Source organism: Arachis hypogaea, chromosome 1 (genome assembly GCF_003086295.3).
Source record: "Arachis hypogaea cultivar Tifrunner chromosome 1, arahy.Tifrunner.gnm2.J5K5, whole genome shotgun sequence".
Taxonomy (NCBI): Eukaryota; Viridiplantae; Streptophyta; class Magnoliopsida; order Fabales; family Fabaceae; genus Arachis; species Arachis hypogaea.
This window is the reverse complement of record NC_092036.1, coordinates 1,594,261-1,609,787: the sequence shown is the minus strand read 5'-3', so window position 1 is coordinate 1,609,787 and position 15,527 is coordinate 1,594,261. Positions and strand designations below refer to the sequence as shown.

Below are 15,527 nucleotides of genomic sequence, written 5' to 3'. Positions count from 1 at the left end.
TCGTATACTAATTTTAAAAAATCAGTGAAGTTTTTAAAATTAATTAAATTTATTTTAATCATTTTTTTATTCGAAACATTTAAAATTTATGTCAAAAATAGGACTATATAACCTAAAATTTTATCCATTCGCATTACATTCATAGATTGGATACAATAGCCACATTTTTCGAGGCTGGTCGATGCAGCGAGTATCTTGATTAGGTATATTGATTTATGAAACTGGAGAGAGCGTATATTGATTTTTGCTTCTGAATTTCCTCTAGATTAGGAATCTCGGGATTGTGAAAATAGGGGTACAAAACTACAAAAAGTCCTCGACCGGAAAAAAGATTCCAGGATATGGACAATAATCGGTTCGTTGAAGAAAAATGTCAAGGGTTAGATTATTAGATCCGTAGTCATGTTCGATAATATCTAGACACGGTTACGTGATCAAGATCAGGTGACATTAATATTCCAGAAAATGGTTGGTACGGGCATAATGGGTTAATTCAATTATGTAACTGATATTGAATATATATATATAAAATGTCAAATGTGTGGTTGGTACGGGTAATATGTGTTAGAAAAAATATTGGAGAAAAAAAATTAATCTATCAACTATTGACAATAATAATTAATTATTATTTTTTAATTAAAATTAAAAATATATTGATATCCATTAATTAAAATTTTGAAAATTAGAATTGTAATACAGTAAATATTTATAACGTGAATCAAGAAGAAGTCACGCAATCTCTTAATCATATCCTCTCACCCTTTTTTGACTATCTTTGCGCTTAGAACTTGCGCCGGAATGCTCCAACCACTGCAATGCCTCCCTCATAATTCGCAGCGTTGTCGATTACCGCAATATCGTTTTCGTCGCGATTCGCAGCGCTATTGACTATCACAGCGTCTTCTTCGTCGCGATTTGTAGTCTGTCATCACCGTATTGCCGTGCTTGTTACAATTTGCGATGTCGTCACTACTGCCGCAGTCCTTTCCCACACGATCCGTCACCATCGTAGTTTTTCTCCCCTTGCGATTCGCAGTTCATTGCGCAGCCCCTTCTCTCTCACCACCGATGCAGCTCTTTCCTTCACGATTCATAGATCACCTGCAGTGCAAATGACGTAATGACGTAATATACACTACTACTATATATTTTTCTAACAACGTAATGATGATTTATTTTTTATTTTGTTCCAAAAAAATTGCTTGCAGAAGAAGAATAACATTATTCTAATATGATCATAGGGTGCGTTTCAATGTTTTAAACTTGTTTATAATAATAAAGAACAAGAAATTCATTTTGTATAACTAAAATTTCCACACTTATAATGTATTTGAAATGTTTAGGGTCTTAGAGAGAAAGTAGCAACAGCACCTAATGCTCTATCTGCTACAATATTTCAGCCTACCCAGTGAGTATTACAACTTATGATTATGCCATAGTTGTAATTTATGTATGGTGTTTTTTTTAATTTAAATAGTCAAATATATATCTTTTGTGTAAAGCACTAAAGAAATCCAAGAAGTAACAATTAGCATTTTCAGTAAATTAGAAAGATGGTGAATCTTGGATGGTTCTAAGTTTTAGAAGTATACACTCTCATATATTAATTGAATTTGTTAATGTAAGTTCAATTTTTCCCTTCATATCTTGGTTATCATTTTTCAACGTTTCTTCTAATTCTCGCTTCTTTGTTAAAAGTTTTGTATTTTTTCTTTGCTGACCCCCACATTCACTCACTCTCGCCTCGCCATCTTCATTGTCTTTTTTCAGTCTTCTAGTCTCATTATGCTTCCCCTCACTCATTTCAGTCGTTCTAGTATCATTCTTCTCTTGCTCGCGCTCACCGCACGCTACCTGTCACTGGTTGTTGTCAATTCTGGTAAGGTTTGTTCTGCTAGCTTTTTTATCTTGTGCTTTTCTACATTTTCAGGTGTAATTTTCTTAATTAATGAAATTTATGGTGTCTTACTCTTTGCTAAGATGTGGTTGTTAAATACTTAAACTCTGCAGTATTTTTAGTAAAATTTGCTCAAAAACGCAAGAACTATGAGAGGAAAAGGAATATCTTGTTGCAGTTGGAATTAGTTGTCTAACGGCTCTGAAAGTCAAGGTATTGATATTATTTTCAATTTGTTATTTTGACTGTGTTTTGTTGAAGAGTTCTTTAAATTTGAGCAATATTGGCAAGGTGTGTGACTTTTCTCTGATAATGGAGAAACTGTCCTTCCAGCTATGCTATCTATTATTTATGATGATTACTTTTTTCTTCCTGTGATTTATTTGCAGCGAGAAGAATATATATTTGCTTTGCATTGTTGGATTTGTTATTCTCTATATCTTAATAAGTGAATACTTTTCTTGTTTATATCTTAACAAGAACTTTCATTAGGACTTTCATTTCTGCTGTCAGATTCCAGTGCTAAGACACTAGAGAAGGCATTGGTATACATATTTGGTGAAGCTAGAAGAACTACACCATCAATTCTCTATTTACCACAATTTGATGTTTGGTGAAAAACTATAAATTCATATTTTAATTATTTGCATGTTAAATGGAAATGATCCCCCTGCCCAAAATTTATATTTTGTACGCATGTGTTCATTTATGTTATGGGGCTGCTTCAATGCTATCTGAGTTTGATTGGTTTCATAATCCTGCAAGTTCATGAACAACGCAGAGCTGTTCTCTTGACTTTGCTAGACAAATTGCCATCTGACATGCCTATCCTTCTACTTCTACTGGGAACATCCTCAATTGTGCTAGATGAAGTTGAAGATGTACCACATTCAGTTTACCCTCATCATTTAGTGTATTTTATAAGTATTTTTTTTCTTTTCTCATTTAATTTGCATTACGAAACAAACTTGCATAATGATTATTGATTAATGAAAGAGGTTATAAAAATTTTATTTTGTGAATTTGTGAATTTAATGAAATATTTTATGTTATAGTAATTAATTTTAATATATATATATATATATATATTTATTGTGTATAATATAAAAAAAATAGTATAATATAACTAAAAAAATGTTACTAAAGATCTTTTGTAATATTTTTAAGTGTTATAAAAAATATCTATGCTAACATTTTTTTAAGTGTTATAAAGAATATCTATAGTAACAATTTTTAAATGTGACATAAAATATCTATTGTAATATTTATTAAGTGTATAAAAGTTATTTATGGTAACATTTTTCTAAGTGTTACAAAATATATCTATTGTAACATTTCTTTAAGTGTTACCAAAGAAAATATATTATAATATTTTTCATAATATTACTATAAAAGATCTGTCGTAATATTTTTACTAAATGTTATTAAATTTTTAAAAAAATATTAATAAAACTCTTTAGTAACATATAGTATATTTAATATTTGTTAAAATGCTACTAATATATATAGATAATATTTTAATATAATTTGGTAACATTTTTTAAATATTAGTAAAAATCAATTATGTAATAGTAATATACAATTTGGTTCGAAGATTGCGTGTGTGTTTGGTTTAAGGTTTAAAATTAGACCAAATTTGTTTAGATGTTTTTTTATTTTTTTAATATAATTTTTACCCACAGACTTACGTTTACTTAAAGTAATATTTTGTAATTTTTATTTTCAATTCTTATCATTGAAAATTGATAGCAAAATTTGTTCTCTCAACTATCTTTTTTCATCTTCTTCTTTTTATACATACATAATATTTTTTTTTATTTTTTAACTATCTTTTTTCATCTTCTTTATATTTTCTACATATAAGATCATCTTTATTTTATTTTTTAATTATCTTTCATTTTCTATCTTCATTTTATTTTCCGTATTTTATTGTTATTTTTGTTTAATTTTATAAATTTATTTTCTTTTTATTAATATAGATTATAATTATTAGACATTATCAATTATGTGTATATATATTTAATATTATGTGTAATTTATTATAATTTAAATTTTTATAATATAAAAATTATTAAAATAATAATTTTAAAAATTTAATCTAATTTTTATTATTTTAGTAATTTTACATTTAAAATTAATTTTAATTATTGTTATTCAAATAATATTTTAGTAATTATAATTACTTTTGAATCAAAATATCTGAACATAAATTAGTATGTTAAAACAAACTCATTTTTAATCAAAATCAATTTTAATATAATCAAATTAAACCTAATTTCAGTTTACAAAAGCTAAACCAAACATAAACTACACTTCAATTAAATGGTTAGTGTAATTATCAAATGTGAATAAAGTTTTAATCGCTTGGTCTTGGACAACATTACGAGGATTTTAACAAACAGTTATATTTAATTACTACAAAAAAAAAAAAACTTCGTTATTAGGATTAAGATATAATTGTAACTTTTAATTTTTAAAATTTTTTATAAATAGAACTCTTAAGATCATGAAAAAGGGATCTGAACTATTTATCAAATATTCTAAACATCCTAACATATTGATACAAATAATTTGGATATAAAAAAGAAAAATTAAATGTTCCTTACACTTCTCATTTCATTTTTATTTAAGTTATGTTTTCTCGATCTTTTCCTTTTTACTGTGATTAAAATTCTAACTTCGCATCCGATCCTGTGAAGTTAAATTTATTTATTTATATTTCATCAGTTTCTTCTAAACATTATTTTTCTTTCATATTTAATAAAACGAAAGAAAAGATGAAGAAATTTGATTAATTCTTAAATGATTAAAATTATAAACTATGAAGGTGACACTAAATATATATATAGAGCATTGATTTATAAAAAATAAAAATAAATAAAGATAAGATAAAAATAAATAAAAATAAGATAAAGATAAGATAATAATAAAAACTAAAATTATAACTGAATTTGCGCCAAGTTAGAGGATGAAAGATGTGAAGAACACTAAATTTATTTAAAGAAAAAGTATATAGAAACAAAAGATTATCAATCAAAAACTAAACAAAATCATATTAATTTATATTAATAATAATTTAAAAAATTTAAAATTAATTAAGTTAACCTAATTAAAACCTATAAAAGTCTTCCTCTTCTCTCTCATATTAATCTACCCACCTCCAACAATCACACACACATCTCTCTCTCTCTCCAATGCTGTTGGAAGCGCCGCCGACTTCCATGCTCTTTGCGACACTCTCAATAAGCGCATCCAAAACAACTGTTTCAACACAAGGGAGAGGTAGATGCCGATGTCAACGCCGGCAAGTTTGGCGGCGGCGGAGAGGTCAATGAGGACATCCCAATGCCGGCCTTCCAGGGAGAGGAGTGGGCGGAAATCTCTGTGACTGTGGCAACTGTGAGGGTTGCTGGAGCCACTCCCAAGGTTATTAAGCGAATTAATTTGTTTGAATTGTTTGTGGAAGATGATATCTTAGTGTTATTTTGGCATTATTGGGAAATTAAATTCGTCTCTGTGCATCTCGAAGTAGTGATTATGATTGCCGATGAACCCCCACTATCTCCAAAAAATTGAATTTGTTTCTTACAGGTTAGGGGACAGTATGCGCTTCATTGAATAACAACAACAACAATATGGGAGTAATAGTCCATCTTCAAAAAACATTCATTTAATATGAAAAAAAACATCCTAATACTTAACAAAAGAAACATTTAATTATATTTTAGTAAAAATAATTAAATATCTATAAAATTTAAAAAAAAATATGAAATTCTTAAAGAAATAGAGACATTTACATTTGCAATACAAAAAAATCGAAAAATATATAAAAGAACATCTATTTAGTATGAAAAAGAAACATTCTGATACTTAGTAGAAGAAACATCCATATATATTAACTCGTAGAGATTTTGCTGGTTTTTTGCTAATACCCTTTTGGTTCCCTAGCATTGCTCTTATTTAAATTAAGATGAAATGGTTGAGAAGATAAATGTTTGGTGAAAATGTCAGCTAGCTGCCCAGAAGATGGAATGGGAAGAAGTTTCATCACTCCAATTTGAGCTTTTTTTCTATGACAATCAATCTCTAAATGTTTAGTCTGTTCATGAAAAATCGGGTTAGCAGCAATATGAGGAGCACTCTGATTATCACAATATAAAACTGGTAGGCGAATAGGAGAGATGCGTAAAAATTGTAACATATTTAGTATCCATTGAAGTTCACAAGTTGTGTTAGCAAGTGCATGATATTCTGTTTTAGTGGATGAGCGGACAAAGGTGGTTTATTTCTTGGTCTTCCAAGAGACTAAAGAATTGCCTAAGAAGAAACAATAACCTGTTAAAGATCACCGAGTGTCAGGACATCCAGCCCAATCAAAGTCACTGAAGCTGAGAAGCTGAATTTCTGATTCTCTTGGGAAAAAAAGTCCTTTGTCGGAACTAGTTTTCAGATATCATAACACATGCTTGGCAGCTTCAAGATGAGATTCAATTGGAGATGTCATAAATTGACTTAATTGTTGAGTGACATACATAATGTTCGGTCGAGTAGTGGTGAGATAGATAAGTTAGCTCATGAGCCAGCTCGAGTTCGACTTATTAATAACTCGATAAGTTGAATTCGTGAGCTGATGAGCCAAGGTTAAGCCTGTAATTAAGCTCATTAGCTCGTGACTTGACTCGATTAATTATATATATATATATATATATATATATATATATATATATATATAATATGCATTTAATCTATAATTTTAATATTATATATATACATATGAAATAATAATATATAATTTATATATATTAATGATCTTAATTATTTAAAATTTTATATTTATTTATTACATATAATTTTGATGTAGATATAAATAAAAAAATTTATAATTTATTGATAGATAAATAGTATATAAAAATAATCTTTTTAATTTTTTTAAAATATACAACTTATAATTTATTGATATAGAATTATAGATTATGTTCTTATTATTTGAACTAACTCGTGAGTTTTCAGTGAGCTTAATTTGAATTTAAGAAATAGACTTGATTATTAATGAGTCGAAAGTGAGTCAAGTTCAATTTTCGTGAGTCGAGCTTAAACTTGATCTAACTCAATCCAATTCAACTCATTTTCAGTCCTAGATAGGATAGATAGTTCAAGTTGATTTGCCCAGAAAAAGAAAAATAAATAAAATAATAATAGGACAAATAATTGCCATGCTGCGGTAAGAAGCTGATTTCATGCTACTGACGTATTTTAATGATACCACGTTTTGTCAATAATAACAATCGTTTTTATATATACACTACTCTCTCTCTAAGGAATCTTTGAATTAGCGCAAATACTATGGTTTCTTATATTTATGCAAAATAAATACAAATAAAATAAAACCTGTTGAGATAATAAATAATAATACGTATTAAAAATATAATTATTTTTTATTTATGTGCTTCATTTTATTAATTTAAAAAAATTATATAAAAATTAAAATAAATTCAAGAGAATTTTTTTTAAAAGATGTATTAATAACATAACCATTCATATTATTTTTAGATCAACTTAAAATTTATAAAGAAAAAAAAAGTTTCACGACAATACTGATTGTTATAATTTTGCAAATTTTCCATGTAAATTCACCATATTGATGTCTCAATAAGCGTGCTCAAATATCGCATGTTACAGCAAAATTGTATTCATGTGCTATTACATCAACAAATATTGCAATATCGTGCTCAATACTCAATAGCATTGTGCTATTACAACAAAAAGAAATTTGTTAAGTGTCATTTTATAATTTTTATTAGACTACAGGAGGGGCCGTTCGTACTCAACGGAAAAAAAAAATCATCAAATCATGGTTTGAGATACTCCAAATTTTCAGTGGTTAGCGTCAACGCGTATGGTAATAATGCATGTTTTCGAGGACAGCAAATGGGATCTGAAATTCTGAACCATTAATAGCCACACACACTACACATACACGCAACAAATATCTTGTAATTGTAATTGGTCTTTTTAGTGTTGGAAGTGAGTCGAATAGAGTCGAGTTAGACTAAATTTAAACTCGGCTAACAAAAAATAAATTTGACTCACGGTTAAATTTATTAACAATCAAATATGTTTCGCAAGCTCAAGCTCAACTCAACAAAATCTCACGGGCTGGTTCAAACTCACAAACTGATTCAGATAATAGAAATATAATCTATAATTCTATATCAATAAATTATAACTTTTATATATTAAAATATATTAAAAAATATAAATTTTATATATTATCTATCTATCAATTATAAATTTTTTATTTATATCCTAAATTAAAATTATATATAAAAATATAAAATTTTTAATAATTAAAAATATTCATATATATATATATATGTAAGATTATATATTACTATTATATATATTAAATTATTAATACGCATATTTTATATGCATTTAATATATATTTTTAATATTATATATATATAATCGAGTCAGTTCTCAAACTAATGAACTGATCTTATCTAAGCTTAAGTTTGACTCATTTAATTTATAAGTTCAATTCTAAACTCAAATTCCGCTCACCAGCTCAAAAGTTTAACTTATTGAACTATTAACAAGTCGAGCTCAAATTGACTCATAAGCTAACTTGACTCACTTCCAATCTTCCACCCCTAGGACTTCTAATAATAACTTCTGACATTGATTTTTAAAAGGCCCTTATTCAAACAAAGATATTAAAAATATTTTTTTATAAAAATGTGTTATTTAAAGATATAATTTGTTTATTTAATTATATTTTAAATAAAAAAATATTTTTATAATATATTAAAATTTAACTTACATACAATTTATCATTTAAGAATTAAAAAAATATTTTTAGACGAAGACAATTATAAAATTTTTATTAGAATATTCATCTTCTTAAAATCTATACTTTTAAACATTTATTTGAACAAAGAATAATAAACTTTATGTTTTTGATATTTTTAATAATATATTAAAAATATATAAGTAATTTTTTTAATGAAAACTTTTCCATTTTACATTTTTAACAAGCATCTTTTAGGATAGTTGTTGTCAACCAAATCTTAAAAGTTAAAAAGTAATATAAAACTATCATTAATAGTAATATAAAACTATCATTAGGAGCATAACTGAAAAAAAAAATCAATGTTACATTAATTTGTTAAATGAATAAATATTTGTGAAACAAATAAAAAATTAATTTAAATAATTTTATACGTACATTCAATTACATAAATAATACACATTAATAAAAATAATTAATTTTTATATTAATTATATAAATGATTCTCTAAAAAATAGATATGATTAGATAATTATATATATAATTATATTATTAGTGTATTAAAATTAAATTAATTTTTTTTAAATAAACATTTATTAAGACGGAGGATAAGTCTAAAACTACTCAATTTTATTTATATTTTCTATGGTTCATAATAATTGTGATTATTTACTAATTTGTATTTTAATTAAGCAATTGATTAACATCAAGAATTGATTATAAAATAGCGTTATTAAAATATGTTATTCAATTATACCATCTTACAAGTAAAAGTATTTTATACCAGCTTTTGTGCTTACCATTGTGTGGGGATCGAATAAAGATAGAAGCTGGTTAAGAAATGATTGAATTTTGCATTGAAATACGAGAATAACCGATAAGTTGAACGAAATATCTTTTATTAAGTTAGAAGTACCAGATACCATGTACTAGTAGACATCGATATTGTTGATATGCGACGTAACATTAAAAATTCAGAAAATAGTGATTTTGATCGTTTTTGGCTTTTATTGAGAAGGTTCCGATGATTGCTTTCAAAATTAAGTTAAATAGTTATGTTATATAGACAAGAAAAAAAAAGTTACACCAATAAAATTATTTGTATGATAATATAGTATAGTTTTATTATTCATAATTAAATTTTATAAATAGTATAATCTAATATCTAAATTTATATTTATAATTAAGTTTCATAAATAATATTTAATTATTTTATTGTGAAATGATGGATTATTTTGGTGGTTAATCACTTTATTAAAAAAATAAGTGAAATAATACATATATAAATATTCATAAATACATAATATATATTATTGATTGGTAATTGATTTTTGGTAGAAACTCAGATGAAGTTTGAAGTTGACAGGTGAGAGTCGTTAGATGTTTTGATTGATTTGACTAAATTTTCATCTAATGAATCTCAGCTATCAACTTCACGTAAAGTCGACTGTACCTGAATTTCTACTTGATTTTTAGTATTGAGGAAACATATTTTAAATAAATATTTTTTGAATTTATTTTGTTTTATTTTATTTATTGAAAACGAAATGGCTTTGGATTCGCGTCTATATATATGGGTGGTGTGGACTTCTACGAACGCACCGAAGCAAGAAATTAAAACAAAACCCAGATAGAAGAGAAGTGAGAGAGAGAGAGTAAGAGAGATATCAGAAAAATGGAAGTAGAACAGGTACTACGCATGAATGGAGGAATTGGAGAAGCAAGCTATGCAAATAACTCCTTAGTTCAGGTACACAGTGATAAAATTACCGTTCGCTGCATTTACTTTGTGTCTGATTTTAGGTTAAAACAAATTAATTTTTATATTGAAGGTATTAAAAAAAATGGATATAATTATATTTTTTCTAGAAAAATTGTATTGGCCACATTTAATTTGTACATATATTTTATTAAAAATTTTAAAAATATTATTAGTAAGTTTTATTTAGTTATAAAATTTTTTTATTTACATCAAATATATCTTAATTATTAAATTTTTAAAAAATATAAGACCAATTCAATAATAATATTTGATAATTAAAATTTAATAATAAAATTTTATACCTGATTTGCGTTAAAAGTTGTCTTTATAAAATTATTATTATTAAAAGAAATTAATCATAAAAATATATTTGATATAAATTTAAGAATATTTTTAAAATTTTTGATAAATTTTAAAAAATAAAAAAATATTATTTATCCTATTAAAATATTTATACCGTTAATACATCAAATTAAACTCGAATTATTGTCTAATCATGTGCATGTTATTATTAATTATGCAGCAAAAGGTGATTTCTCTAACAAGACCAATAAGAGAGGAAGCCATAACCAGCCTGTACTACAAGAAAATCCCAAGAACCGTATCAATTGCGGACTTGGGGTGTTCCTCTGGCCCCAACACTTTCTTTGTTGTCACAGAAATCATAAAAGCCATTGAGAATCTTTGCAGAGAGCTGAACCAGAATTCCCCTGAATACAATGTGTTCATGAATGATCTCCCAGGGAATGATTTCAACAACATTTTCAGGTCCCTTGACAGCTTCAAACAGAATCTCATGATAAGTAATAATAATAATAATAAGTTTGAAAAAAATAGTTGCGGTCCTTGTTTCCTCTTTGGAGCTCCAGGTTCATTCTATGGCAGGCTTTTTGCAAACACAAGTATTCATTTCGTTCATGCCTCTTACAGCCTTCAATGGCTATCTAAGGTATCTATATATAGATTTTTTTTTTAATTCTGCTAGGGAGTCAATGAAGTATTTGTACAATGTATATAATGAATTATTTATTTAACTTAATATGAGTTAAAAAATGAACATCCAGAATAAAATACTACTAATTTTTCAAACATAATACATCTATACTATTTAGAATAACCATCTCAATACCAAAAATAATAAACATCTGATATCTTATTGAATCGAACATTCATAAATCCTATTATACACATTATACAAATACTTCATTCACTGATTTGGCTCCCTATATATATTTTTTTTAATTTTAGGATAAATACTAAATACACACGTCTCTTCACAATAAATAAATGTTAGTTTTTGTTTTTTAATTCCAAAACGACGTCATTCTTTGTAAGTGATATATATAGACTATTTAGTCCTCAATTGTTGATAAATAAGCAGTATATCTTAAGATATTAATTCCTAAAAATTATGTCTTTTTTTTTTCAACAAGACTACATAATCAATAAAATTTATTATTTTATATTAAATTTTAAATCCTAAATCTAATAGTACAAAAAAACATTGATCCAAAATATTTACTAATATCAATTGTATTAGTATTAATTACTGTACATTAAAATCAGATAGTATAAAATATATATAAAACTATAAAATATAAATTAAATAATATATATTTAATATAATTATATAATAACTGATTTTGGGATATACATAATTTTTTTATTCAAAATTATTGGACACATAAAGCAGCGTTATATGTTTCTCTAACTTATTGGTGATTAACTAGGTTCCTGAGGGAATAGAGAACAACAAGGGCAACATTTACATGTCAAGCACAAGCCCCTTAAACGTTCTGAACGCTTACTATGAACAATTTCGAAGAGACTTCTCTTTCTTTCTCAAGTGTCGTGGTGAGGAAGTGGTTGAAGGAGGTGTCATGGTTTTAACATTCTTGGGAAGAAGAAGTGATGATCCATCTTCTAAGGAGTGTTGCTACATTTGGGAACTCATGGCTGCCGCTCTCAATCAAATGGTCTTGGAGGTACACAATACATTACTTAAATATAACTGATTTCATTACAGCACAGTAAATATTATCATTTTAGATTAGTATTTGATTAATAATAATTTATATATATATTTGTGAATAAAAAATATATATTTTATATTTATATTTACTAAAATTTACATGCATAAATTAAAATACAAGTTACACTCATATTTTTAAAATTTATACATATAAATTAATAAAATTTATTTATTAAAAATAATTTAATATTTATACTAATCAAATAATAACTAAAAGTATTAAAAAATTGCTGAGTCTCTTGAATTTTTATTTTATTAAATATATTTAATTATGTAATAATTTCTTTATGTAAAAAAGCAGCCGTTTGTTTTGTGTGTTGCAGGGAATCATAAAAGAAGAGCAAATGGATGCTTTCAACATCCCACAATATACACCGTCCCCATCGGAAGTGAAACTTGAAGTTCAAAGCGAAGGATCCTTCACCATCAACCGCCTAGAGGTGTCTGAAGTGAATTGGAATGCTTATGAAAACAATTGGAACGCCATGGATTCCGAATCGGAAGAATTCGAATCACTCATCGATGGCGGATACAATGTGGCGCAGTGCATGAGAGCCGTTGCTGAACCCTTGCTGGTTAGCCACTTCGGTGAAGATATCATTGAAAACGTGTTTAGTCGCTACCAGACGCTCTTAACTGACAGTATGTCTAAGGAGAAGACCAAGTTTTTCAACGTCACTGTATCGTTGACCAGGAACGCATGAACAACAATCCCTTTCTTCACAAAATAAGGAGGAAATTCACCTACAGATTCTCTTCTTATAAACAATTAATAATTAAAATAAGATGAAAATTCAGGTGCAGTCGACTTTACGTGAAGTTATAACTGAGAGTGGTTAGATGATTTGACTGAGATTGATTTGACTAAATTTTCATCTAACAGTTCTCAACTATCAATTTCACGTGAAACTGCATCTGAATTTTCACCATAATTTAATCAAATGTTATTAAATTATTCAACTGTACGTGAGTTTTCTTTTCAAAATAGTATTATCAAATTGTATTTATTTTAAAAACTCGTTATAAACAGTACTAAAAGAAAAAGGTATAAATAAGTGGATCTTTATTTATTTAGCATCCACTTTAATTTCTTATATTGCTTTAGTTTTATGTTTATTTCGAGCACCTAAAATGAATACAGATATCGATAATGGGAGTATTTTTATGTTTTTTTTTTTTAAGTACTTAGCTGCAAAATGGGGTACTTGCGCTCAGCACCCTGGCTAAAGACAGTGTGTTCTCAAACAAAATTATTTATGTGTATACTATATTATGTAATTATAGTGAATTGTATTTCATCCTTTTCGTTTTTTTCACTTGCAAATTAATAAAAAAAAAAGATATATATATATATATGTATATATATATATATATATATATATATATATATATATATATATATATATATATATATATATATATATATATATATATATATATATATGCAATCAAACTGAAGACCAATTGTTGCAAAAGATTGATATATGTATGGTACAAGGGCGTATTGGGTTTTCGAAAGTGGTATAAGCTTTGATGGCACAAAGGCCTTTGCGACCCAGATTTTATCAGGAAATTAAAAATGGACAGCATAAATATAGATGGGGTAGTATATAACTTTGGTTTAAATTCTTATTTTTTTTCTCTGTGATTAATTCATGAGGGGAAAAGGAGTTTCATTAGGGACTTTTTCTGCAGTAATTTTTAAGGGCATTTTTCTGTAGTAATTATTGGATCAAAGGAGAAGAATTGCCAATTAAATGCTTGAAGAATTTGAATTCAATGCTACCAGCAATGTCACAACAACAAATACACGCACCCATAGAGCTCTATGGTCGTCCTACTGTTTCTTTCATCCCGACGAAGTTTACTTACCGTCTTCAGCTTAGAATTGGGATTAGGAATGATGCTAGTAGAAGCAATTTGTATGTAGATTTTAGTACTCAATAAGAGGTTGTTGCAGCTGAATGTAATGAATTATATATATATTTTATTTATAAAAAGAATCAATCAATATAATCTTAATATAGTGGAAATTAATTAATTATGAATATAGAAATTTGAATATATAAAATATTTAATTATATATTCGAGTGATTTTTCTAGTTTTATTAAATTTGTAATTGAATTTTTATACTATTTTTTTAATTGGATTCTTATATTATTTTTAATTTTGTAATTAGGTCATTTTTGTGTTAAAAACGTTAAAATTAATGGAATATTTTATCGAAAAAAATATGATTAAAGATATACTGTGCATACTTTAGTTCACAATAAAATATTCTATTAACTCTAACATTTTTTACAGGTAATGACTTAATTATAAAATTAAAAGTAATGTAAAGATTTAATTAAAAAAAATATAAAGATCTAATTATGAATTTAATAAAACTATAAGAACTAATAGAATAATTAAACTATGTAAAATTAATGAGCGAAAAGATTGCTGATGGCCACATTTTTGTGCAAGTATTTGGATCACTTTCCTTATATATATATATATATATATATATATATATATCAGTTAAAAGAATAAATTAAAAAAATAAAAATATACTCAATTAAAAATTTTAGAGTATATACTCATTTTGGTCCTTAAAAAATTTTAGATTGGACACTTTAATCTCCAACTAAAATTAATTATTCGATTGGTTTCTAACAATTAACTCCGTCAGTCACTTAGGTTCTTTACTTTGTTAATTTTAACGGAGGATAAAATAGTCCCTGACAACTCTAACAGGAGACAAAATGGTCACTGATCTCCTCTGTTCGAAAATGACACTGTTCTCTCCCAATTTCCATCATATCTCGCATAACACTAATAGTCTAATATTGTAACTTTAAACTACACAATGCACACTCTATAAATTTAATGTTCATAAGAAAAAAAATCCTCAACTTGTTCTCAACCAATTCTTACTTAGGAAAATAATACCTATGTCTCTCAACTAGTTGTCGTCTTTAACGGGTCCCATGAATTTAGACAGCAAGTCTGATTTTTTAAGACTCGTCGTTGTCGTTGCCATCTCCCTCCTCCTCTGTCCTAACA

The 15,527-nt window shown here is 26.4% G+C and overlaps 1 protein-coding gene across 1 annotated transcript; it reads left to right on the top strand.

The window, feature by feature from the left end:
- The first annotated feature begins 10,285 nt into the window (after positions 1-10,285).
- LOC112789607 (S-adenosyl-L-methionine:benzoic acid/salicylic acid carboxyl methyltransferase 3) lies at positions 10,286-13,577 on the top strand. Its single transcript, XM_025831572.2, has 4 exons — positions 10,286-10,437; positions 10,973-11,398; positions 12,180-12,434; positions 12,805-13,577. The coding sequence occupies exons 1-4, from the start codon at positions 10,363-10,365 to the stop codon at positions 13,183-13,185; spliced, it is 1,137 nt and encodes a 378-aa protein (XP_025687357.1). The 5' UTR covers positions 10,286-10,362; the 3' UTR covers positions 13,186-13,577.
- The last annotated feature ends 1,950 nt before the right edge of the window (positions 13,578-15,527 follow it).